Here is a 24,919-nt window from a genome sequence, read left to right as displayed (position 1 = left end):
CATAGGAGGCAAGCGAAGAATGGAAGTTTAAGCTGTGAGTGAATGTACGAAGATACTCGCCTTGTATTTTCCGAATTATTTCCCTGTCACAATCTTGATGTATACTCATATCCAACACCTCACCCCAACCCACCAGAACGCCGCAAAACACCTCGCTGTCCAGAACAACCTCAATCCCTCTTCCCCTTCCCATTCCCCTCACTCTCACTCCCCGTACTCTCAAAACTCGTCTCGCTACTCTTCACCGTAAACGAGAAATCGGTCTCCCCCACCAAATCCTTAACATGCTCCACCAACCTCAACAGATCATCCCTCACCAGACTCGAACAAACCTGCATAACGGCATACGCGCTATACCCTGGCTCTTCCACATGTCTCGCGTCCAAGATCCCCGGGTTCAGTTTCTCTAGTTTCCGGCTGAGGTCGTAGGGTTCTGGCGTCTGGATATAGGGAGGTAGGGCGGAGCCTTGTTTGACGGATGCGGAGAGAAGGGAGAGGATCGAGGTTATGGAGTGTGAAGTGGGGCTGATGCTGTCGATGAGGTGGGTTAGATCGTTGAGCCATTCGCGGCGGGTGGCGGGTTGGCTGTTTGGGTAGATGTGGCCGGAGTCTTTGGTCCAGGAGTTGGTTGCGTAGGCCATTAAGGAGAGGTAGTTCATGATATTCGTAGCGCGAAGGGTGATGCCCTCGTATGTTTCCTTGGAAAGTTAGCGTTGACGAGGCGAAGCGGGGCTTTGTGATCAGTACATACTCTTGGAAATTTGCCTCCGATGGTAGGTTCCCACTTTTGCCAATCTGCATGTTGCTGCAAAGATGGGAGGAGTAGTAACAGCTTGCCGAAGATCTTGTGTCGTGCTTTCTCAAGGGCCTTGCCGGGAGAGGTCTCTAAGTTTATGTCTCCTTCCCTGTCACGCATTCTAGCGCTGATGGTCGAGTGCACGACGGCGTAGTAGTTGGCAAGAAGATAAAGAGTCGAGCCAAGATCTTTTCGAAGCCAGCCTCTGTCAGATAGAGGGTATGGGAATATTGTCCAAATGAAAGCTACAAATGATCCACCTGCAACGCATGCTAGTCTGTAGGGAGCAAGTTCATAGATACTAGGGAGTAATTAGCGAAGAATGAAGATAGATGAAGATATATCTTACGGATAATATGGCTGTCCTGACGATTCGGCTGTGACCTTATTAGTAAAGTTTCTTTGAGTGAGCGATAGCAAACTTACAAAGTTTGAGACCTATCTTCCTGACCTGCAATTCGTACCCAGTAATCATGACCAGAGTAACGATAGAGATCAAGAAAACGGCAATGAACCTCGGAAATTTGAGGAAGAAATACATGGTGAAGAAGATGGCGAGCCATAAGAAGACAATGATACCAGGAGTTTTCTGGTCAACAATGTACCATATGAGCATTGACAGGACCATAGCGATAGCAGTGCCTGCTATTCGGCCAAAGAATCCGAAGAGAGATTGTCCAGAAGTCATAGTCATGCCGATGGCCTGTGTCAAGTCAGTATATGAGCATATTGGAAAGAGAATGACAGCTAGGAAAGTGTTTTGGAATCGAGTGACAGCAAGGGAGAGATTCTTACAATGATAATCATTGCCCACACTAGTCGCTGCTCTATGAAAAATGTTTGAGTGTCCCTCAAGTAAGCAACAATTCCGCTTCACTCAAAGTTAGTCTTCGTCTCAATCACTAAGTGCTCGATACACTTACATGCTCAATGTTGCACAGCTAAATTCAATTAGCCTCGAACATTAAAAGAAAGATTGGAAGCTGGCTTACGCAACTCTGACGCCAAATGCAGACTCTCCAGAACCCAAGAAATGTGGAATTGTTCTAATAGCGTTGCCGAAATGTTGCCAAGCCGTCTCTGGTGGCAAGTGCTCCGGGTCTTTCTTCGGGTTGAATCCAGATCCGAGATAGATGGTGTTCATGCCGGCTTCCAAGGAATCTGGAGTTTCAGTATCTACTGAGGCATCTTCTTGACCAATTCCCAAAACCCATTTCTTCAATCTTCGCAGGCCAGGAGCAATGAGGTGGTTCTTCTTCATTGTCCCATCCGCCACCTTTTCATCGGCGAATTTGATTAGATTTGAGATCGCGATTCCGCACGAATACAGAAGATGCTCCAGATACAAGATCAGATAAAGCTGCTGCTGGTCTCTACGATGCTGAGCCTCATCGGGTGTCCATTCTTGACCCGGGCCTGGACTTTTGACTGAGTTGAACTGATCTTCTGACAAGCCCTTTTGTCTCGCCCATGCTTTCAGAGTTTCTCCTCGTTTGCTATAGAAATCCAGCATTTTCTGATCCAGATGTTTGGCGAATCCGTCGTCACCAGGTTTTGGATTTTCGGCATTCGCTTCGACATCATCACCTTGTTTGGCTTTTGGTCGCGGTGTTAGCTCTAGAAGCAGACTCGCATGTTCGAGTCCTTCATCCATAGCTTGAACAACCTAGCAAACATGTTAGGCTTGATCAAATATTTGAGCGGGATCAGAAGCCAGCGAAAGTCCAACCAAAAAAAAGTCTTACCACTTCGAAAGGTTCGTGCAATGTCTTCATAATTGTGTTCCACGTGGCCTTCTCCTGTTCCTTCGCCTCCTCTCCACACTCCTCCCATTTCTCAGCCTCATTGGGCTTCGATTTCGGCACGCTCACCCAACCTCTTCGCTCTGCAATTCTCTCGAAAATATCCGTAATAGTTCCCATACCAATGAGGGGAATCAAGATACTCCGAAAAAGTCTAAAGATCTCATCAAGATCCTTAGCATCGAGCTTTCCCCAAGCAATCTCTCGTTTCGCAAATGCCATGTCTCCGTGCAGTTTTCCATGAAGTCCAAGTAGGGCCTTTAGACTGCCTTGTAAAGCTTTGGCTTGCGTGTTGTGTGCTGGATGAGTTTCGGCCTTGTCATTCTTTTTGGCTTTCTTCTTTTTCTTGCTTCCGTCTCCATTGGCCTCGGTAGTATCAACCTCTGCTGGTGCGAACATATCACTAGTTTCTAGACTCGTCAAGTATGCTTTCTGAGCTTTCAAGGTGCCCCGTACGAGGGCAATGTATCCAGCTTGTTCCTCTGCGACGAGTAAGTCACTTATTCTTGCAGTATTATGTGCTCTTCATAAGAAGATTTCCTAAACGAAATAGAGGCGGGTAACTTACTGAAAATTACGGTCCTGGATGTGATCGGGATGACAAACAAATTGACCCCAGTAGCAAGTCCAAAAGCAGTCAGAAAGCTCTCCAGTAGCTTCTTGATAAAAGCCTCTGCTACAGAGGTAGTTGGGAATAATGGCCCGTAGGTAAAAGCCACGTTGGTGAAGATACTATACATAATGACCGGGAACTGCAGTGCCGGAACCTTTGCTCTCAATGTGTTGACGAACCAGATATTGGCAAACAACCAGATTGCGCAAACACTGAACAAGTCAGCAATAAGACAAAACTGAGCAGCATTCAAAAAACTTACGCTGCTTGAGAAGAGTTATAATCAGTACTTCCAGGAGCAGTATGTTGTCGAGCTTGTATTCCCGACCAAAGACCCAGTAATGCCACAGCCTACAATTATGTCTCAGTAAACTACTTGAATGGCAACAAAAACCAAGAACTTACCGAGCCAGTACAGATACCGAAAAGATTCAGCATCAAAGTCTGGAAGTACTTGGCCCTAGGCATGATAGGCATAGCAATGACCGAAATAATAGCCACAAGATACCCCAACGTCGAATAAATCGCCGCCACAGAATCCGCTTGATAGAACGCAATTGCTATCCCAAATATCAGCTATCATTTCATCCCACAAGGATACTACACTCACCGATAGTAGGAGCTACCGAGCCCCTGGTTTTCCATCCATTAGCTCACTTTCCCAAATCCTGTATTCACTACCAAAACAAAAACTCAACTCACTTAAACATCATCATCAACGTCCCAACATCCAACCCAATCTTCCCCATCACTTCCTTAATCTTCGACGGCTTCTTCTCCTCTTTAGCCTCTTCTCCCTTTGCAACATTCCCATTCTCGCCCTTCGACCCGTGACTACTCTCATTCCGAATCCCCTCATCTTTCTCCTCTGCAGCAGCGCCATCCCGCACCTTCCGCTGCTCCTGGACTTCAGGATTGTCAGCCATCGTGAGAAGACCTTCTTCAATTCAATGAATGAATAATCAATTGAGAAGTCTTGTCATCGACGTGTTCATAAACTCAGAAATGAGTATGTTGACAGTCGTGCGAGGATGTAATCAAAAAAGGGACATTTAAGGCCCAGCTGCGGCGCGGTGACGAGGGGTGGCGAGGATCCCTGTGGCGATTGATCTAGCTGTATCGGGTTACCAGCACGGGGGTTCGGGACAGCCTTAAGGCTTGGCGATGTTCTCGTGCCGGATACGAGGGTGCGAATACCGAGTCGTCGGCTTGAAGTCGGGTCCGATTTCTTGTTTTCGTTTGCTTCGTACTGGAAACTGGAGTTTAGATTTCTGCGACGGTTGTGGAATGTTGTTATGCATGGTGATTATCATGCAGCGTAAGCACAGGTCGAAAGAAGGGGAACCGAGGTGGATACGCTCCAATGAAAATGGTTCCTGTGGTCCTAAATATTTGGAGGAAAAACAAATATTGTACAGCTGGACGATGTTGGCACATTTTCTACTATCATTGGGTCCGCAGTGATACCCAAAACCAGACTCGCTTGGAAGATAAGTGGCTGGCCTGACTGATCCCACGTCCCTGCCTCCTTCCCCTGTCTCCTTCCGCAAATTGACAAGTTTAAAAGTTAAGCTTGGAGCTTATTTGATCCTCATTCTTATGTCCTGGCATGCGGAACTCTCTCTGTTGAATGCTGCTTCTTGGATAGTTATTGGACTCGGAATTATAATCTCAAATTCATTCTTTTCGTCTCTAATCTACGCTTTTGTTCTATCTAAACCCCGCTATGCAATGTAGGTGATCTAAAAATCCCGCCCACTTATCCAATCTATTTATTTCGCCCTTCCTCCTCATCAGAACCCATACTAGATGAGCTAGTAATCGGAACTAAAAGTCATGTCTAAACAATCTGGATGATAAGAAAAACTCCAACAAGACGCAAGCGCTAAATTGAGCATTCAAAATAGATCCGTTATGGCACCATGAGAAGCATCTCCAACAAGAGCGGCGTACTTTGCGAGGACGCCACGATTGACATTCTTCTTAGGTGGTTTCCAGCCCTTGAGTCGGGCAGCAATCTCAGAGTCGCTGACATTCATACTCAAGGTGTTGGTCTTGGCTGAGATGGTAATTGTGTCACCGTCTCTAACTACTGCGATGGGACCACCGACTTATGGGAATCAGCACACGGGAACATAGAAGAAAGATAGATGGGAGAACATACCAGCAGCTTCTGGAACAATATGGCCAACGATAAACCCGTGACTGGCGCCGGAGTATCTTCCATCAGTGATGAGAGCCACGTTTGTCAAGCCAGCACCCATGATAGCGGCAGAAGCCTTCAATTGTTCAGGCATTCCAGGTCCACCCTTAGGTCCCTCGTACCTCACAACCAAAACCAAGTTCTCACCATGAGGGATCTGACCGTTGCTCAGGGCGGTATTGAGCTCGTGCTCTTTATTGAACAGTCTCGCTTTTCCAGTAAATACCAGCCCCTCCTTCCCGGTAATCTTAGCCACAGCACCTCCTGGCGCCAGGTTTCCGCGAAGGATCTGCAAATGGCCACTTTCTTTGATAGGATTGGAGAGAGGGCGAATGATAGCTTGATCTGGAGGAAGAGAGGGCCAGGATGAAACATTCTCAGCCATGGTCTTGCCCGTTACCGTTGGGATATTGCCATTCATTAGGCCGGCTGCAACGAGAAATTTGATCATGGATGGGGTGCCGCCGATTCTCCACAGGTCTTCCATGAAGTATTTACCGCTGGGAGCCATGTCTGCTAGGAACGGAATCTTATCGCTGACTCGTTGGAAGTCATCTAGAGTTAGGTCAACTTGCGCAGTGCCTGCCATGGCAAGAAGGTGAATGACGGCGTTTGTTGAGCCACTGTGAACGATCAGTAAGGTATGAACGGTAACATTAGATATCATACCCAAGAACCATGGTCAGTACCAAAGCATTTTCGAAAGACTCCTTGGTCAATAGGTCTCGTGGTCGAATATCCTTCTCCATGCAGATCTTGATAGCATCAGCTGCCTTTTCGCATTCTCTCATCTTAGCTGGAGATGTGGCAGGATTTGACGATGAACCAGGAAGACAGAGACCCATAGCTTCGATCGCTGTGCTCATAGTGTTTGCAGTGTACATCCCACCACACGCTCCAGCTCCCGGACAAGATTTCTGCTCGAGTTCTTCCATAACATCACATGGTGTTCTGCCTTTGTCGCCAGGTCTCTCGAAAGCTTGGAGTTTGCCATAGACAAACGCACCGGAGGCTTCATAGCACTACATTATGTTAGAATATTAAGATCTTATTCGGTAAAATCATATCTTCATCTCCTACCGTGCTGATATTAACGTCCTTATTCAGGAGCTTTGAATGGCCTTTCATGATTGTACCACCATAGATCATGACAAATGGACGATTATGTCGAGCAGCAGCCATGATAACGCCTGGCATATTCTTATCGCAACCTGGGATTGAAATATTGGCATCATGGTGCTGAGCACACGTGACAGTCTCAATCGAATCTGCAATGATCTCCCTTGTTTGCAACGAAAATCGCATCCCCTCACCGCCCATGGTAATTCCATCCGAGACTCCAATGGTATTGAATTGCCATCCAAGCATACCTTGGTTCTCAACTGCTGTCTTGACCAGCTTTCCGAGGTTGTTCAAATGCATGCTGTTCTTATGTTAGCGAATGTACTACCTTGTTATCTTGTGTGCTTCAAAGTCCTTACTTGCATGGATTGCCCTCCCACCATACGGTTGCAATTCCAACTTGAGGGGCCGTTTTCATTGTCTCACGATCTGGAACACCAGCAGCATAGAGCATCGCCTGAAAAGGTTAGAGATATTTTAGTATTGTTTTGGCACTCACTTGTGCGCCTGGATAATCATGATCTTGCTATGTTAGCTATTGTTTGCAGGATTTGAGAAGATTCTTACCCTTCGTCAATTTATGGGACCAGCGATTGAGAGCTTGCTTTCCTTCAAGCATAGTACCCGGTTCCAGGTGAGGGAAGTCGATATACTTTGGCTGTTCTTTGTTGCCATAGGTCTGCCCGTTGCTGTATCCGTTGCTGTGTCCATTGCTGTGTCCGTTGGCGTTCCCATTCGCGGTCCCATTGGCGTTCCCGTTGGTCTTTCTGGTGGTATGACCATTCCTATCCCCATTGCTATCCCCATTGGAGTCTCCATTGCTGTATGCCATTGTTCATTCGGTGGACGACTTTTGAGAGGAGGTGGAAAGGGCGGAAGGAAGAGCAGTTTGAAGGGTTTAATGAGTAAAGCGTCAATTGAGGGGTCAAGAAAATGGAGAAAGTAAAAAACGAATCAAGACTTATGCTCAAAAAGTCTGCTGATGTTCTTCTTACCAAGACTCACTTCTGATGGATACCAGAGGACAAGGAATATCCAGAGCCGCTTGGCTTCTGAAGTATACCTAGGTACTTGTACCTTACTCAGTATATCTGATGCACCTAAAGGATAGAGTGACTTCCGTAGCCCCACCTTCGTGGACGGTTCCCTTCCGACGCGAGAGAGAGGGGTATATCGGGATCCAACGCCCTTAGGAGTATCCGTCATTGTCCCAAGCTGAAGATGGTGGACATCTTGAGTAATCTCGACACTCCGCAATCGGCGCCATCCAGGGTAAAAGGGCATGATGGCAGTTGAAATCTTGCATGTGTGAGAGGACGACAAGGTGAGAAAAGTTTGGCTCCCGAGACAGAGAAAGATAAAGATTGTAGTCGTCCCCTGGCTCGGTATCTCGGCGAAACTGATAAGGGTCTGGCTGCAGCACTACTGCGCTGCGCTGCACTGCATGCATTGTTCCGGCCTGTGTGGTGCCAGTTGGCGAGTTGGAAAGATATGCGAGATATGTCATGCTCAGGATGCTTCCCCGAGAAGGAGTCGAGTTGAGTCGTGGGTGATTGGCTGCATGCTCGTGCTGACTCGATGTGAGACAAAGCCTCGCAGCATTAAGAAATCTCAGACGTCGACGGCTTCTCTTTTCGGGACTGCCGCAAGAGCCAATGGGAGCATAAGGTTAACCAGCTCCAAGTCCAGTGAAGGAGAGAGACACACAAGCAAAGGAATGAGCCTCGCAGCCTTGGTACCTGAGCTTCACTTTGGCCTGGCCTCCCTGACATCGCCTCCCCCAAACTGAATAACCCTTTCCACTGGCTCGTTTCCCCTCCATTGCGATCCTTCGTCCTCGTCGTGTGGGGGTTCCAAAGGGCACAGGGTGACAAGGCACCAAGCCATCGGGGCAAATGGTTCGAAACGATTCTCGGGCCGTCCCAGCTCACATTTGGCCTGGCCTCTACTCAGCTGGCGGCCCCATCGAATGGCTTCCATCTTCCATCTTTCTTCATGAAGATGTCCAGGACGGCTGCAATAGATATTGTCCTTCTCATAGGTAGGTCGCGGGAAACTGCACTCTGGCATCTCGGCGTAAATGCCTCTCCTCTCTCTTTCCTTCGGATGGTCGTCGTACCCGAAGCTGGCCGAAGCACCAAAGCACAAATGAAAGGTGCTCGTCATTGCACGTTTCCTTGACGTTTGCTCTGCCAGCCCTCGACGCACCGCAACCACCTCTCCTCCTCGACCAAGAATATTTCCCAGCCCAGCGTCACCGCAGATCCGTCTCTCGTAAGACCCAAACTACGGAGAGCCACCAATATTCCCCGGCGCGGCCACGTTTGTTTCAAGGCCATCGATGTCCGTACACGTCCCACGCGACCGGTACTTCGCTGCTTCTTGACCAGCCAGAGACTGCCCTGTGGGCGTCTTTGACGCCGTCATTGCTGTGCCTGTGAGACAGTTACACACAGGAAAAAAGAATTACTCTCCTGGAATCGCGCATTCTTAATCCCAAGATGCGCCGTTCCATCCTCTTATCATGTTTTCTAATTCTCTATCTTGACATTGCGCTCTGCGCCCAGCAAAACGCCAGCTTCTCACGAATCACAAACGGTGTACAGTTACACATCTCGTCGTCTCTTCGGTGGCTGTACCCCCACACTTGCAGAGGACGATTCAATTTTTGGGAGATGACCCAGATTGTCGCGTTGTGCGGTGTCCTCGTTCCTGGCTGGTGGTGGGTGCGGAAGAAGCAGAAGGATGGCAAGTCGTTGTCTTCAGGCTCCGAGGAGGGTCTGCAAAGTGATGGAGCATACCCTATAGATGAGAATGGCAAGTCGCATAGAGTGCTTCTGTAACTGTGCTAATAAGCTATCGCAGATGCCGAAGTGTATGATCCTGGTTTGCTCAAGAAGCACAGCGAATACACATCCTATACAACGAGTCAATTCGCATATCCAAGAATTCGAGTATTCTATCGTCCGCATCCTCAAATAGCGAAATTGCCTTCAGACCCCGCACCCCTTCCTCTTTTAGTATTCATACATGGCCTCGGTGGTTCCGCCTCACAGTTCCATCCATTGCTCACAAGCCTGGTGAACAACTCTTCATGTCTTGCTATCGACTTACCCGGCTGTGGTCTTTCTGCGTTTGCACCTAAGACATGGGGCGCCTACACAACCGAGAACCTTGCAGAGTTGCTTGAGAATATAATTGAAGACTATAGAGATAGAGATACTGGGCAAGGAGTTGTTCTGATAGGACATAGCATGGGATGCTCTCTTGCGGCAATGATTGCATCAAACAACATAAAACACTGCACGGATCTGCCAGACCACATTGTTGGACTGGTAGCAGTCTGCCCAAAAGCCGAACCGCCATCTTCATCACAAGTTGACTCGTTCAAAAAGCTCCTTTGGATCCCGGGTCAGGTCTTCAATGCCTGGCGAAGATGGGATCGTCGTGGGGGAATTGAAAGTGCCAGTGTAAATCGGTTCGTTGGAGCTGATGCCGATATCGAAACCAAGAAACTTCAATATCGGTTCAATGAACAAAGCAAGACTGAAGTCTGGAGGCGCATGGCCAGCGGCTCTTTACCTCACTACGAGAATGGAACTGCTAAAGGCGGACTTCCTGGCAGCAATGCTTGGGGTGGTCTTGAGGTGCCGGTATTCTTGGTCGCAGGTGAAGCAGACAACATTACGAAACCTGTTGAGATCGAGAAGATTGCTGCATTTCTAGGCAAGTCTCATCCTGTCCAGATTGAGGTAGACAAGGATAGCAAGCCGCTTACAGATGCGGCTGCACCAGTCGACTCTTCTCTCGAGGCATCGAGGACGAGTCCGAGGCAGGTCGACTCAATCAGCGCTGATGACTTCTTGGAACCAAATCCGGATACGGTCGAGGATGCGCATGAAGACCCGTCAACACCCAATGATGGACTTTCTGTTATCCCGCCCCAAGCAACAAGACCAAAGAAAGTCCTCAAAACCAGCATCCTTCCCGCCCCAGCATCTCATGCGCTCATCTACCAGCCAGCTCAAGTTCGGATACTGGCTGGTCTGATATCAGACTTCTTGTGTAGTCAGGTTTCGCCTCGATTATCTCTTGGCTGGCAATTACAATTCCTTTCAACATCTGGAAAATGGGACGTGAAGAATCTGGAAAAATGGAAGAAGGTAGCCCCAGTTTCTGAACCTATCGCAGGCATCTTCCGTGCCATGAAGACTTTACGGGAAGTCGACGAGTTGCATTGTCCGGAAGTATTTGTGCGAGAATGGGGTTCTCAGATCAAGGACATCATTGATATTTCTCATGAGAGTCCGGTGTACGATCCTAGAGGACTCGAAAAAGGTGGTGTGCATTATCACAAGTTTCCAACTGTTTCGAAGATACCACCAACTGGCGACGAAGTCACTGCTTTCATTGCACTCGTTGATCGCTTAGTGGAAGAGCAAAAAGTCAGAGCCGAGAAGGAAGGTTGGAGTGAAAAGTGGTACATTGGCGTTCATTGTCATTATGGATTCAACCGGACAGGATATTTTATTGTCTGCTACCTGGTTGAGAGGTTGGGATATGATGTTCAGGTCGCCATCGATGAGTTTGCTCGTCAAAGGCCAAAGGGTATCAAGCATGCTCATTTCTTGGATCAGCTGTTCGTAAGATTTTGTCGGGGACTCAAAAGAGCTCCCACTTTATGACAATTCATCAAATTGGCGTTGTATGATAGGTGGAATGGTTTCATAGAAGGATGGACTTTCGCGAGAAATTACCTGGGAGGATTGGTTAGAGCTCCATGGGTACCTCTATGAATAATGAACATAAACGTTTCCATGACGATAAATGTCCCCAAACCATGAGAACAACCTGATATCCTTGATTTGTTCATCACGACTTCCTACTAATTCTCCACATCCATGCTGCTTCATGTCCAGTTAGAGCTAGCGCCAAGAGCTATCAACAGGGGTAGCAAAGCTCCAAACGAGGAAATATCAACGTCAGAGAATCCAAAAAAAATCCAAACCACACCCCAACACCAACACAACCTTTCACATCCCAAGCACAACCCAAAATGCCCTCGATACGTCCAATCTCCCGCCCAACAATCCGCGAACTCTCCAACTTCCTCCTCTCCCCACCAACGCAACCTCGCTGCATCTCCCACCTCACCCGCCGAGCTCCTCACCCCCCAAAACTCCCCTCCACACCCCGAAACCTCTCCTCAACCTCCTTCCTAACCGCCTCCCCCAAACCACAAACTCGCGACCGCGGCCCCGCCTCGACGGAAGACACGCAGACCGATTTCGGTGCCCTGAACGTGCTGGGCAATACGCCGATTCCGAGCACGAGTATCGATGCTTGTCTCTGGGATGGATTTCATCTTGATAGCGGGGTCAAGATCACGGGTGGCACGGGCGTGCTGCTTATTGCTGGGGAGGCGTTTAGTTGGAGGCCGTGGGAAGCAGTGGCGGCGGGAGGGGAGGGGAGCTTGAAGTTGGTTAATGGGAAGGGGCAGTGGGATGTGGGGGAGGAGGCTTGGGGGGTGTTGGAGTTGGTTTGGCCGAAGCCTGGTATGTTTTCCCGAGATATGAGAGAGAGAAATGAAGTATTGACTGGTAGGGAGTAGATCTTTTGATCCTAGGGTTGGGGAAGGATATGAGGCCGATTAGTCCGCGGGTTAGGCAGTATATTAATAGTCTCGGCATTCGAGTCGATATCCAGGATACGAGGAATGCGGCTGCGCAGTATAATTTGCTGGCTACGGAGAGGGGGATTGGGAATGTTGCTGCGGCGTTGGTTCCTATTGGGTGGAGAGAGGATGTCGGTGTTGCCTCGTGATGGGGGATCATCTACCGACTTGCTTTCGAATGAAGTGGGATGTTCGTTCAATGTTAGCCCAAACCATCTCGACCAATATCGCGGAATAATAAGCAATAGAGGGCCAGAATGACATTGAGCTGAGGTCTGAAGGGCTGTAAATATCGTACTTACCTCACCAAGTAAAATCCCTGGGTGTACAAACAGAACAATCTTGTCGAGTATGTGGAGCTCTCGATACGTACAGCACTGTTCGTAATGAGAACATCGAATCACCAGATTTTGTACCTGGCAAACTTAGCTAGTCATATAATTGTGTCTAAGCCACCTGAAGTCATAGTCATATTCTTTCATCACACGATCATACGGGAAACCATTAATCCAGACCTTGTATATGTCCAAGTATAACCTTGGCTATTCCGGACCATAGATTCAAGCAATCTCTGTTCAATTCTGCTACTATTCAATTATCTCGCATCTACATACATACTGCATCCATACACACATACACTCTGTCTCCCACGTGTTTTTTTTTTCTTCATTCCGTAGGACAGCAAGTAGCACTTCCCCATCCCCACAAAATCAACCTGCATTTTAGATATTTACATCCCCTTCCAAAATACCTATAACCTTCAATCCCGCTCACCACAATGTCGAGCGCCTCCACCTCAATCATGATATCCGCGATCTTCGCCACTGAGCAACTCTACCATTGGGTCTGGCCACTTGACCGAGGCACATTCCTCATGAGAATAGCTGATGTTCTGAGGAATTAGCCTAGATGCCGTGCTTGGAGAACGGGAAACCGTTCCTTGATGCGTGTTTGCTTCACGGTAGAGATTCTTATGTATTCCGTGGGATTGATGGGGAGGTCCATCGTGAGATCTGTTTGAGATCAGGGGAGTTATGTGCAAGTTCATAGGGAGAGTTTGGGTGACATTTCTTTTCTTGGAGGAACCGCAGTTGCAAATGCTAATCACAAAGTGCGAGGTGCCTTGATTGTCTGTCCTTCGAGCTAGCTTTCGGGAGATGGCAAAGTTTTTGGTCCCCACAGAAATCCCTCCAGCAAAACGCGACATGCAACAAAACGGCTTAATATTTGTCCTTCAACCCAACTTTCGGGAGGTGACAAAATCTTTTATCCCCGCAGGAATCCCGTTAGGAACTTGCGATGTGCAACAAAAATAACTCATTGTCTGTCCTGGAACCTAGCTTTCAAGAAATAGCATCCCGTGGAAATCTTTTTAGCAAATTGAGATATGCAACAAAACAGCTGATTGTCTGGTTTTCGAGCCAGACTTCGTAAGATAGCAAAGTACTATTTCACCCTCAGAAACCACATAGTGACGCCCCAGCACCAGGAATACTAAAAGACCAGGCAATCCAATAATCATCAAACCCAGCGAATCAGCCCCGTTAATCTCCATCCGTATAATCCAAGTCCTACACACAATTCTGTTCCCAAACATCGTGCATTTCGTCTTAGACTTCGCTCCGAAGTCTCTCAACCCCTATCCTCCCAACACCCATCACGAAAACCTCCAATAGCCGCTGGAGCCGATGCCGCAAAAACGGCTGCTTCACATGTTATATCCGCTACCCTCGAACTGGCCAAAAAACATCATCATCAACTCAAAAGACGCGGATCTGGATCATGGGTTCCGGATGCGTTTGAGGCCACGTTCATTAAATAAGGGAGAGGCGTGCCCGGCGGGGAGTCGGTTTCTGGTTTTCATGATGTTTTCATGGAGAGATTGGCGGGGATGGCTGGGGAGCATGTTGTGGGTGATGGGATGGATGGGAGGAAGGATGTGGGACCGTGTGTTCAGAAGGTGCAGCAAAAAAAAAGGTTCTAGGGTATATTGAGGTTTTCAATGGAAGAAGAGAGCGGTTCGTGGTTCATGGGAAGTTGCCCGGGGAAATGATTTTCGACAACAAATACAACAGAAGTGCCATTGGGACACCATTTTGGGGAACGAAAGAAAGGTAAACAAGGCGTTCTTGACTGAATCTCAGAGTAGATCATGCCCAATTTATCAGTGGTTATGGAAGAGGAAGAAAGCACTACATTGAGACGCTCAGCGAACGGTCGAGTCTGAAGCAAATTTGAATTCCAAATGGGCTGGCGAAAATCTCTTCATGGAGAGCGATTGTCAATGTCACCACACCAAGACTTAAGATGCGGCTCCCAAAACCCCCTCTATACAGTCACATGAATATATATATTATCCAAGTCGCTCAAGAGGCTCATGCTCCTCCGTCAGTACAACCTTTCGCAGTGGAGACAACAATGTTGAACTTCTCCTATTTAAGCGAGTCCTAATAAGCGAAAGTTTCAAAATAACCTCAAAAACAACAAAGGGTGTAATAACGTGACTTCGATATGCCAGCCAGGTCTCTTCAAGAGTGCCAGGTGAGGAAGGTACTAGCTTTATATAAATCTAGACTCACAATATAACGACACAAGAGGCTTTTCTGCTGGTTTCGACTACGTCAAGACTTACACTTCGTCATTTTCCCAGTGGACATCGGCTCAATCACTGGCTGTATGAATCCTGTGTCATGCAATGGTGTTTTCAATCCTCTTAGCAAAGCTCATGTGTCAAAGTTTGAAGTGAGCTTTCATTACACGAAATCCTGCTAAGTCTTGTACTCAGAGTGTTTGCCTTCGCTTAGATCCGTCAGATTCACTCAAAGTCTGGTACTTCACCTTCAAGGATCGTTTTGAAGATGTCAACAACAGCATGGCAAATAGTTCTCGATGACAATGCATGAATATGGCGACAGTCACAAAGGAACAGACTTAGGAGATGAGCAATATTGATGCCATCATCTTGTATACACAATATTGTCTGACAATTATCTAGCATATGCACTCGAGAGAAGAGATGTATAAAGTCTTACATGTCTGCTTCCCCTCCGACACATTGCACTCTCATCATCAACTCGCTCTCATCACTTACACTGAACAATTATCGTTCCGTTTCAAACTATAGAATAATGGCACCTGGGGGTACTAATGATACTTGGTATTGCTGCAAAGCATCTCTTCGCGAAATGTATCTTCCTGACAAGTACAAACAAGAAGCAGTCGCAGTGGCCCAACTCCACAAATTCTTCTGGTCTGGCCACAGCGGTGAAGTGATGGCTGAATTCCCTGGTCGTCCACAGAGAATGCCGCGAATTATCATTGAGGTCAGAAAAGATCTTTCTAAAAAGGGACACCGTCGAGCTTATGTGGGATTGAGCCAATTCTGTCATGACAACGGTGATGATTTATGGTACGAGGTAGATGACGCGAGATGGACACATTGGCAATCGGGCTTCTCCAGAGACGCAACCTCCGATCACCATTGCTTACCATGCCGTCAATTCCACCAATATAATGTCTGGAGGCTGCAGCGTCCGGACTGGGATTGTCTGCCACTGAAAAATGATGTCAGCGATATGGATGCATTGGCACATAATTTTGAACAAATGGGGAAGAAAGACGGAAAGAAGAGAAATGCTACTGAAGCTCATTTCAGGAAAGAGAGCGTTTCGAACTATCAGAGTGGAATGCATAAGAAGGCGTGTACCGATACAGCTTCAGAAGCTAGCACAGATGACACGTTTGTCAAGGAGGATGAGGCTTAGATAGGATGGAACAGAGGTCCAGTAGTGTATTTTGTGACTCGGAACTAACTGCGATGATTTTGTCTGATGAAGGCTGAAGGAGCAAGGATTTTTTTATACGTGTGTGCAGCTGAAATGACAAGTGAATCAACATCAAACCACCAAAAAAATGATTTTGAGTAGCAAAACTCTCTCCCAGCCCACTTTGAAATGTGAGGTGGTCGATACAAACCTAATCTAATAGGTTTCCGTATACGATTGTCGAATGCTGCATCGCCGGAAAGAGAAGGGCTGCCCGCTCCGAAATACAGATCTTGCTACTCATGGCGAGAATGAGCACTTCTTTTTAAACACCCTGTCGATTCTCCTTTTGAAAATCATTTTTAGTTTTTAGTGCTGGAAGTGCTGAACTATTTTGATGTTAGTAACGACATTACAGTGAGCTAGTTGACTTACTCTTGTCGTATGCCAGTTGGCGATAGCAAAAATGTTTATTTAAATTTATATACCCCTTTGCCGAAGTGAGGTTATTTTGCCTACAGGTGACAGCAACGTTTGCCAGCACAAACCTCAAAACCGGTAACATATCGCAGATCAAAAAATCTTTTCTAATTGATTCTCTAGAATAAATCTTTGGAATGAAACTTGTCTTGGGGTAAGCTTGGGGTGAAGGTTGTGGATGCACGGAGAAGCCTCTCACTCGCGAACCAAAAACACTCCACGAACATCCATATGACTGCAGGAAACGAAACCCCTCCGACAATATCACTTTCGAGACAACACCTTCTCAATGGCTCTCGCTAAGATGAATATTCCTGATAGATCGATCTTCTCCAAACGACAATACCTACAACCACAATACCAAGGAGCCACAATAACAAGAATCTTCAAGCCTCTCGAAAACAATCACAATGGGTAAGAATAGTATCTCGATATCTTCTTAAGACTATTCTAACGCTCTTCTAGTTCGACCTCAAGAAACCCAGTCCGCCCCAGCCTCCCCATCCTCCAGATCGAGATTCAGATTCGAGTCGGCAACCACAAGCTTCGACGACCTTGATCTACCTCCAACTTCCTCGACCTCGACCACAGAGCCTATCTTCTGCTGTCCAATTCATTCTCAAACTCTCAAACAAGATGGATTCCATGACTTCGTCCAAGAACAGTCTGGTTGCCCCCTTTTCGACGGCTCGGTTAGATCGATTGGGGCTGATTGGGTGCACGTGATTGCCGTTACTCCCACCTCCAAGCATGCCAATCCAAATACCCTTAAGAAGCAGACTCGTTACTTTGCCAACCTAGAGAGCGTCAGCGAGTACCAAGAAATCGATTCGATCCTCTACACCTACCTGCTCGAGACGAGCGAATGGGACGAGACGACTACCAAAGACAGATTCACCTGCCCCGTTCACCGCCAAACTTATCAACTCGGCCGCCAAGACCGTCTAATTGTCGATGACAAGTCTTCTGAACTGCTAGATATCCTAGCTACGCCCGTTTTGTCGCCAAGTGCCATCACAACCGAAGGATATGGCGATTCTCGACCAGTTCTCTCCCCAAGCCGACTTTCTCTCGAGAAGCGAAGATTCATGATCAGAAAGCTCAGCTACGGCCGGAAGGATCAAATACAGGAGATCATCAAGAAGGCTACTATCCAGGACAAAGATCAGGAGTTAAGAGAGAGCTGGCGTTTGTATCGTGCTACAGAGCAAGAAAAGAAGAAGGCAATGGAGGAGAAATTGGACTTTGAAGTCAGATATTGCTTGGCTGGAATGCGAATGTTCTTCTTCGATAGACGAGGAAATTGAAGAAGGCGACATATGGGAGAAACTTAGGAGACGGGGAGTAGAAGGACACATGGGAAGATTTCCAAGAGAAGAGATTATGTTAATAAATAAGACGCAGGCAGGCGATACTTATATTTTAGGGAAATTTCAAGGATACTCAGGGGTTGTGATTTTGCTCACTTGTATATGGGTTTATTCTTGATGCAGACCGTTTCTAGCACTCAGAGCGAATTTCATACAGTCAATCATCGAATACTAGCATGATTACAAGTATGATTGATAATCTTTTGTGCATTCGAGAGGTTCCATAATCTCGATACCAAAGAAAGACATCTACTAAAAAACTTGTCCGGTGACTCGAGCTTTGATTATCTAATAATTTTGATCTGTTCTAATACAAGAAGTTTCTGGATATCAAATCATCCTGTATTTTGATACCTGAATTCATCTCAAAGGGAGAGCAATTTTGGCAACACAACGTTCGTTGAGAGCAGCGGCCTCGAAACTGGTGTTTCTACGTGCTGTTTTCTTTTAAACAAGCAAACAGTTTAGAGTGCTCAAGACTGCCGGAAAGGGGTAAAGACATGGCCAGGAACTGTCAGCCTACATGGGGAGACAAAGTACTTTCATATCACCTGATTATACTACGTGTAGCCGGGCAAGACTTGTAATCCACCCTCAAACACACGAATTTTGATGTTGAATAATCATTCGTGGTTCAAACAGCATTTTCAAGTGAATATTAAGCGTAATGCAACGGAACGGATTGTACCTTCTTCCATATTGAGTACATGGCGTCCCAGCATGAAGGAGTTGTTAAGTGAATATAAGTGAATGAAAATACGTGACACAACGAAAAGATGTGAAGCCTTCCACATCGGTGGCCAGACTTTGACAATAATCTGAATATCCAACAGGACTTGGTTTATTTTTGAGAAATGGTTCCAATAGGTCGAAATGCTAGAATAGCCTAATTTGACTTGGTGAATTGAGCTCATGTATGATTGTCTGTGCTTCACGCATCCATGGAATCCCAAGCTAATCAGTGAATGACTTGAACAAATTGAGTTTCCAAAATGTTCCAACTCGTCTGGGTGAATAATTCGTCTCATGAGTCAAGAGACGCCGATGATGCAATTCATCGTTGTGAATCATTCGTCCCAGTGAATAATTCGTCCAATGAGTCAAGTGCTTCTGGCGAGGTGGTTTATTCTGGTGAATTATTAGTCCAATGCTTCACAGTGCCAGAAGGGGTTAAATGCAAGATTTGCACCATGGGCATCCGAGAACCTCAGAGATGATTCAAGAGCAGGTATAGTAGCGTTCTTATTCGGTCTTAATACGACAGCACTAATGAGAAACGGCGCCACTTGCTGTAAAAAAAATGCCAAAAGCACATTATAACACTTTAGATCTTGGAAGTGATGAGTGGTACGGAGCTCAGATGTCCAATTAATGCACCCGTGGAAGGACTTTGGAACTCTGTAGATGCGTCTTCTTACAATTTTTGCAAGAATAGACCGCGTGTGACTCTCGTGTCAGATTGGAGTTATTTGAGCTGGCAATAGAGTGGATAGCCCGTTCTTATGTGCGGACATCAAAATTATTGCAACACTGTAGAGTGCCACAAAAGAGCGAGGTGTTTTCTAGATCCTACATAAACACCCGGTGTTCGTGAACTCCGCCATTCATGAACAGCGGTGTGTTTATGTATATGGGGAGGTATTTTAAAATGAAATACTTGTTCTAAACCTTGTCTATTTAATGCAAGAGCTCATGAATGGCGGGGTGCCAGTTGGAAACCGCACACCGCACTACAGCACCTTAGCACTACAGCATTATAACACTTTAACATTGCAGTATTCCAAGCAATTCAGCCTTCTAACAACATTCACCTCTGTGCTTGACACTTCAATTGAACTACTATCCTGGGTGAAGGTTTCTGCAGAGGGGCAAGGATGCAGAGGTGCGTGTAGCGCGCAGTCTTATATTGCTCTAGTGGGTGGAGTCTTAGGATACTGAGCTACTGAAGAGGTGCTGCAGAGATGCTGGAACAAGGTGTCTATCAGTGGCGCTGACCGTGCATGGCGGGCCCAGCCATACATAAACAGCCACTCCATTCATAAACCAGAAGTGCCGTACGTAAACGCCCACCATTTACAATGGCATATGCCATTCATAAGTTGCGGGGGTGCAATTCATGACACCTAATGTTTCCATACTGTGTATAACAGGTGCAATGTAGACAGTACCAGCCTGAGCATAAGCAGCAAAACAGCCTTCTACTCGCTATGTTCAGAAGTTTGAAAGAGCCTGAAACGTACGGGTTAATTTTCGTCGACTTTTTCTTATAGATGCTTGAGGCTGGTCTTCATTAACCACACGAGATTTCGTGGCCTAAATTCTCCCGCACTCTCGGGGCTCTTGCAAACTTCTCAACATGGGGAGTAGGTGATGAAGGTTGGGATCCGAACACGTGATACCCCTCGTAAGCGAATTCACGTGTTTGCGTACAAATTGAATGGACAGGAGACTAGCCTCATGATTCCTTGAAGCAGCTAGACCAACACATGTATCGTCCACAATAGATGGTGAATGAGATGTCCGTTTGGTCTTGACTCCCACAACCGCCTATATCTTGAACCACAGACCCATTCTCGTTCTTCATCTCCGACTTTCCCACGCAACTGCACTCTCGGTCTTCACCTCCGACCTTATCCTCGGTCTTGTTCGACGTTCCTACAACATCCTGACGGAACCAAACCAGCAATAGATCCTCCTATCAAAAGCCGTCAGTATGTCTGCTGTCGCGACTCCGATATTCTGCTGTGGCGCAGCATCTCCAGTCGTTACCGCCTCCAGCAGAAAGCTTCACTATGATCCGAATCGAGAGCTACATGAGACGATATTTCGCTCATTCATCGCCTTCGCTATCCGCCAACACCAAGAAGCAGACCGTCAAGAGAAAGCCAGCATTCAAGCTCAAGAACTTCTTCAACTGCTTATGAGTGCTCTCAATCCAGACTCCAGACTCTCAACTCCACAGTCCTTCGATTCCACTCCTGTTTCACGCTCCCCGGTTTCTGGAGCCATGTTTGCCCCGACGCCACCATTCCAACAGTCTGGTCTGGTTTCTGCACTTGCGACGACGCAACAACAAGCACCTCCGGCACCAGTCCTCACTGAGGAAGCCCTCAAGGACAACCCTCTGGCCTCAAACCCCCCATATGCGATTCACCTCACTTCCCGTCACGATTTCGGCCCTGTCTATTCGCATCGTTACTTCGTCTGTCCCGATGATTTGTCGCATGACTGGGTAGAGGCTTCACAGGCACAGTGGTTTGCAAAAGGAGCAGACTTCACCATGAAGGCTGAGAAGTGGGATCTGAAGTGCACAAAGGATTCTCGGTTTTTTCGATTGACTTTGAGGCCAAACTTGCGGTTGAGAGGATGTTATTCTGCACCAACACGCACAACTGCCGCAAAGCATGTTGCATATCAAGTGGTCGGTAACCGAACAGGAGTTTATGAAGGAGATCAAGCTGCATATCCAATAGTCGATAACGGATCAGGAGTTCTTGGAGGTCATGCTGCATATCCAATGGCTGGTAACGGAACAGGAGTTCCTGAAGAAGCTCAAGCTGCATATCTAATGGCCGGTAATGGAACAGGATTTCACAATAGAGGTTATGTTGCATATTCCATGATCGGTAGCAGGGCAGGATTTCTTGGAGGAGGGGTTGTGATGCCACAACCGGTATCAAACTTGGATATGGAGCAGGCCTCGTCTTCGGCAGTTGAGTGTGGCGGTGAGGATGTCTTATACGACAATGTGAAACGATACTGGTGATGCTGGGGTCAAAAGAGTGATTCGAAGCAAGGACGTGCAAGCTTGTATGATAAGTGTGTGGCTTGAGCAATTGGCTTTTAGTTTGAGGCTGTCTGTTAACCGGATATTTTGGAGGCGTTGACTTGTTCTGCGATCCTTATGAACATTGGTTTTGAGATATCACAGCTATACCCTCCTTTGTGGGGGCTGCTCAGATATCAATGCGGCGAACTTTGCATCACATTCTTTCAGTATCAACATTGAAAAGCTTCTTCAGCATTGTCCACATGAGATCCGAGTGAGAAACTGACGCTTTGCAAACGTGAACATGAAATACATCAAAAGACTAACACATCCTGCAGCATTGTCTCAGCCCGGCTAGGACTCTAACTTCAGAAGCTTAACCTCGTCTTTATTCAAGAAGAGACTGACCAAACACTCGTTTGTCCATAGTTCATTAATATCAATCAAAATCACCGACAGATGCGGGCAAATGCGAGCATAGAAATGGTATGATTGTAATTTCTAAGGATCACAAGTCGAGGTGTCGGTGAATTACTACTGTAAAACGCACGGGCCACATTATTTGGCCTCGGCTCAGCCTCGGCTGTCCATAGAGATAGAGAAATAGCTCTTGTCATCCCTTGTAAAAATTCCTAATCTCCTTCTCTCCTAACAGCCATGATAACTCTCTTTTCGTTTTGATTTTAAGCATCATGTCCGAAATCGCCGCCATTCCAGCTCCTGATACCTCTCCCGAGAAAGCTATCCCTGTACCTGCCCCACCATCACCTCCCTCTATCAAAACCCTCAAATCTTGGGCACCCCTCTACCTCAAGAAAACCGATGCCACTATCTCCCAACTATCAAAGATCCTCTCCACACCTTCCGGCACAGATACTCTCCTCCTAACACTCGGCTATGGATCACTCCTCACCTCAAACGTCCTTGCTCGGCTCAGTCTCTCTCGCATACAGCGTCTCTCAAGACAGCTTATCGAAAGTGCCATTTCTCTTCCTCCAAACACGACTGTCATAATAGACACATCTTCAATACCTCCCTCACGCCTTCTGATCACGAGTCAGCGGCTGAAAGCTCTGAGCGATCTCATCTCTGATTTCCGCATATTCGCACGCTTGTGGGGCTTATTGGGAATATGGAAATGGGGAAAGAAAGTTCTGCTAGATTTGCAAAAGGAAGGAGATAAAGATTGGACGGCGAAGAGGATAGAGGCTGCACAAGTGATTGTGAACCTTGCATATCAGTACCTAGAAAATGGGGCATATTTGTCGAGTAAGGGTGTTCTTGGGTGGAGTAAGGAACAGCAAGGAAAGGCTTGGCTTTGGAGCTCAAGGTTCTGGGTGATGCATGTCGGATTAGACTTCTGGCGGTTAGGAAGAGAATGGACTATGAGACGGAACAAGGGTAAAGGAAAGGAAGTAGACCATGGAGTGATTAGCCAGAGTGAGCAGGAGTGGAAAGCGAGATGGAGAAGAGAGATGGTGCTCAATATGGCTTGGGCACCTTTGACAGTTCACTGGAGTCTAGAGCAGGGACTTGTGAGTGATTTCTGGGTTGGAGTTCTGGGTACTGTCGCTGGTATCACTGGTCTGAGGGAGCTGTGGAAGCAAAGTGGATAGATTTGGACGGTCTAGGATCAGAGATATTGCTGGTGGGCACAAGGACCTTTGGAATTGGAATGGGATGTACTTGAAGCGAAGGCGTCATAGGAAGTGCAAGGCTTGAGCAAAGAAGAAATATTTGGAAATCCAACGCAATGTGTCATTTGTATCAAAAATATGACCACTTCAATGATCATAATGATGTGATCAACCTCTGACCTAACATAAGTTTGAGGCACTGGAAGATGTGACAAGAGTAGGATTACATAGAGTGGAATCCTCTCAGTACTAAATTGTGGAGTAAGTCAAACTGGAAGGACAGATTGTGTTACGTAAATGACATTATCTGTTGTCGAATTTCTGACACCGTTTCAACACACACATAATTACCATATTCATAGTTAGTTCAAGACAAAAGCCACCTCCCGAATTCATATGCATATCCACCCCAGGTGCAAAAACTCCAAGAATTCCGACCTGCTTCAAGCAGGAGTATGGGCATTGACGAATGCAATAATACAACAATTAAGAAGAAGAGCTTCCGGCGTAAAGACATTAGCCAAGTCATTGAAGTGGTCTGATGAGGCTCACATGATCCTTCCCCTATTTAGCTTCCTCTCCTCCCTGTACCCCAGCATCCTCTCAAGATCCATATAAGTCTCCGGGAGTTCGAAATAAATCTTCCTTTGGAAATCTGGAAGAGTGTTAACCTCTATCCAGCGACCAGGTGCATCCAGATACTGCTGTAGCCACTCCTTCAACTTATCGGGCACATTCGAAGACAGCATGATGGTAATGATGATATCCACCACATTTCCAGCAGTGACCTCGCGGTCCTGCTTCTTGATTTCATTCAAAGAGTGCTCAACGACGGACTTTGCCCCGACATTACTCGCAAGAATACAAAGAGTGGCCTCGTCGAGCGGATCGTAATTGCAGTATTCCTCTTTGTTAATGAATGCAACTAACATATCTACTACCCGCATGGGAACTTCTTCGTCAGACTTCTTATCCAGGAAAGAGACCAGGTCCTTCTCAAATTTGACTTGATCTTGGAGATAACTTGCTCTCACCGAGAAAGCTTTGCCTCGAATAACAATATCTTTCAACTTGTAGTTGAGGCCTCTCCTGTGATCGTTGTGATCTGAAGAGTGGCATGATGTTTCGTGTCGGCCATACTTGAGGCGGTGTCGTAGATAGGCACATTCGTCCTCAGAATGCCGCGGCAAGTCGCTACAATCCCGGCAAAGGCATTCAGGATAGAGACTTTGTCGTTGATATGCAGTCAAAGCCCCTGGCCGAGGCGCAAGATCGTTGGATATTCCACCGTATGCCCTTTGGAGGGCAAGACCGCCAAGAGCTGCTCGTTGGCCAAGGAGACCGCCCAATTGACCTGCTGGTAAGAGAGGGGGGTAGGCATATGGAACCTGCCCTGGAAGAGATGATATTCGACCGTATCCAAGAGGTAGACCGCCGAACGGGATTCGTGACATCTTATTTCAAGAGAAAAGTTACGAGATTATGGGGAAAAAGAAATTGAAAGAGTCGAGCTCATGAAAACGCGGCACCAAGAACACGGGAAAGCAGTGAGTCGACAATGACGAGTGCGGGGAGTTTGCAAGGGGCAAACCTTTGAATCTTGTGGGGGCTCACAAGGATCTCCGGATGAGTTACACAAGGACTTAGCATCCTCTGAGCTGTTTATGAGACAGCGCCACTTACAACATT

At 47.0% G+C, this 24,919-nt stretch overlaps 9 protein-coding genes across 9 annotated transcripts; 6 read left to right on the top strand and 3 right to left on the bottom strand.

Annotated features, from left to right (window-relative positions):
- Window positions 1-5: 5 nt before the first annotated feature.
- On the bottom strand, window positions 6-3,900 carry LY89DRAFT_391405 (uncharacterized protein). The gene is made up of 12 exons (XM_018207194.1): window positions 3,822-3,900; window positions 3,617-3,771; window positions 3,474-3,562; window positions 3,167-3,423; window positions 2,542-3,080; window positions 1,789-2,462; window positions 1,720-1,737; window positions 1,592-1,667; window positions 1,223-1,499; window positions 1,146-1,173; window positions 752-1,097; window positions 6-698 (listed from the first exon to the last, which is right to left on the bottom strand). The coding sequence occupies exons 2-12, from the start codon at window positions 3,686-3,688 to the stop codon at window positions 171-173; spliced, it is 2,904 nt and encodes a 967-aa protein (XP_018076380.1). The 5' UTR covers window positions 3,689-3,771; window positions 3,822-3,900; the 3' UTR covers window positions 6-170.
- Window positions 3,901-5,028: 1,128 nt separating this feature from the next.
- Window positions 5,029-7,546, bottom strand: LY89DRAFT_391300 (dihydroxy-acid dehydratase-like protein). Its single transcript, XM_018207193.1, has 7 exons — window positions 7,104-7,546; window positions 7,036-7,058; window positions 6,896-6,993; window positions 6,495-6,837; window positions 6,084-6,436; window positions 5,376-6,037; window positions 5,029-5,321 (listed from the first exon to the last, which is right to left on the bottom strand). The coding sequence occupies exons 1-7, from the start codon at window positions 7,366-7,368 to the stop codon at window positions 5,110-5,112; spliced, it is 1,956 nt and encodes a 651-aa protein (XP_018076379.1). The 5' UTR covers window positions 7,369-7,546; the 3' UTR covers window positions 5,029-5,109.
- Window positions 7,547-9,211: 1,665 nt separating this feature from the next.
- Window positions 9,212-11,221, top strand: LY89DRAFT_729505 (uncharacterized protein; the record flags this gene model as incomplete). The annotated part of the gene is made up of 2 exons (XM_018219386.1): window positions 9,212-9,323; window positions 9,402-11,221. The coding sequence occupies 2 exons, from the start codon at window positions 9,212-9,214 to the stop codon at window positions 11,219-11,221; spliced, it is 1,932 nt and encodes a 643-aa protein (XP_018076378.1).
- A 287-nt stretch (window positions 11,222-11,508) lies between these two features.
- LY89DRAFT_681359 (uncharacterized protein) lies at window positions 11,509-12,664 on the top strand. Its single transcript, XM_018214276.1, has 2 exons — window positions 11,509-12,091; window positions 12,148-12,664. Exons 1-2 carry the CDS (start codon window positions 11,593-11,595, stop codon window positions 12,357-12,359), a joined length of 711 nt encoding a protein of 236 aa, XP_018076377.1. The 5' UTR covers window positions 11,509-11,592; the 3' UTR covers window positions 12,360-12,664.
- A 2,674-nt stretch (window positions 12,665-15,338) lies between these two features.
- Window positions 15,339-15,974, top strand: LY89DRAFT_665166 (uncharacterized protein; the record flags this gene model as incomplete). The annotated part of the gene is made up of 1 exon (XM_018212825.1): window positions 15,339-15,974. One exon carries the CDS (start codon window positions 15,339-15,341, stop codon window positions 15,972-15,974), a length of 636 nt encoding a protein of 211 aa, XP_018076376.1.
- Window positions 15,975-16,864: 890 nt separating this feature from the next.
- Window positions 16,865-17,761, top strand: LY89DRAFT_715024 (uncharacterized protein; the record flags this gene model as incomplete). Its single annotated transcript, XM_018218174.1, has 2 exons — window positions 16,865-16,868; window positions 16,920-17,761. The coding sequence occupies 2 exons, from the start codon at window positions 16,865-16,867 to the stop codon at window positions 17,759-17,761; spliced, it is 846 nt and encodes a 281-aa protein (XP_018076375.1).
- A 2,556-nt stretch (window positions 17,762-20,317) lies between these two features.
- Window positions 20,318-22,078, top strand: LY89DRAFT_681357 (uncharacterized protein). The gene has a single exon (XM_018214275.1). The coding sequence runs from the start codon at window positions 20,538-20,540 to the stop codon at window positions 21,588-21,590; it is 1,053 nt and encodes a 350-aa protein (XP_018076374.1). The 5' UTR covers window positions 20,318-20,537; the 3' UTR covers window positions 21,591-22,078.
- A 135-nt stretch (window positions 22,079-22,213) lies between these two features.
- Window positions 22,214-23,371, top strand: LY89DRAFT_638147 (uncharacterized protein). The gene has a single exon (XM_018211560.1). The coding sequence runs from the start codon at window positions 22,286-22,288 to the stop codon at window positions 23,207-23,209; it is 924 nt and encodes a 307-aa protein (XP_018076373.1). The 5' UTR covers window positions 22,214-22,285; the 3' UTR covers window positions 23,210-23,371.
- Window positions 23,372-23,479: 108 nt separating this feature from the next.
- LY89DRAFT_715021 (uncharacterized protein) lies at window positions 23,480-24,796 on the bottom strand. The gene is made up of 2 exons (XM_018218173.1): window positions 23,783-24,796; window positions 23,480-23,729 (listed from the first exon to the last, which is right to left on the bottom strand). Exons 1-2 carry the CDS (start codon window positions 24,682-24,684, stop codon window positions 23,717-23,719), a joined length of 915 nt encoding a protein of 304 aa, XP_018076372.1. The 5' UTR covers window positions 24,685-24,796; the 3' UTR covers window positions 23,480-23,716.
- Between the last annotated feature and the right edge of the window lie 123 nt (window positions 24,797-24,919).

This window comes from Mollisia scopiformis (genome assembly GCF_001500285.1).
Source record: "Mollisia scopiformis unplaced genomic scaffold LY89scaffold_4, whole genome shotgun sequence".
Classification (NCBI taxonomy): Eukaryota; Fungi; Ascomycota; class Leotiomycetes; order Helotiales; family Mollisiaceae; genus Mollisia; species Mollisia scopiformis.
This window is presented reverse-complemented; position numbering and strand designations above follow the sequence as displayed.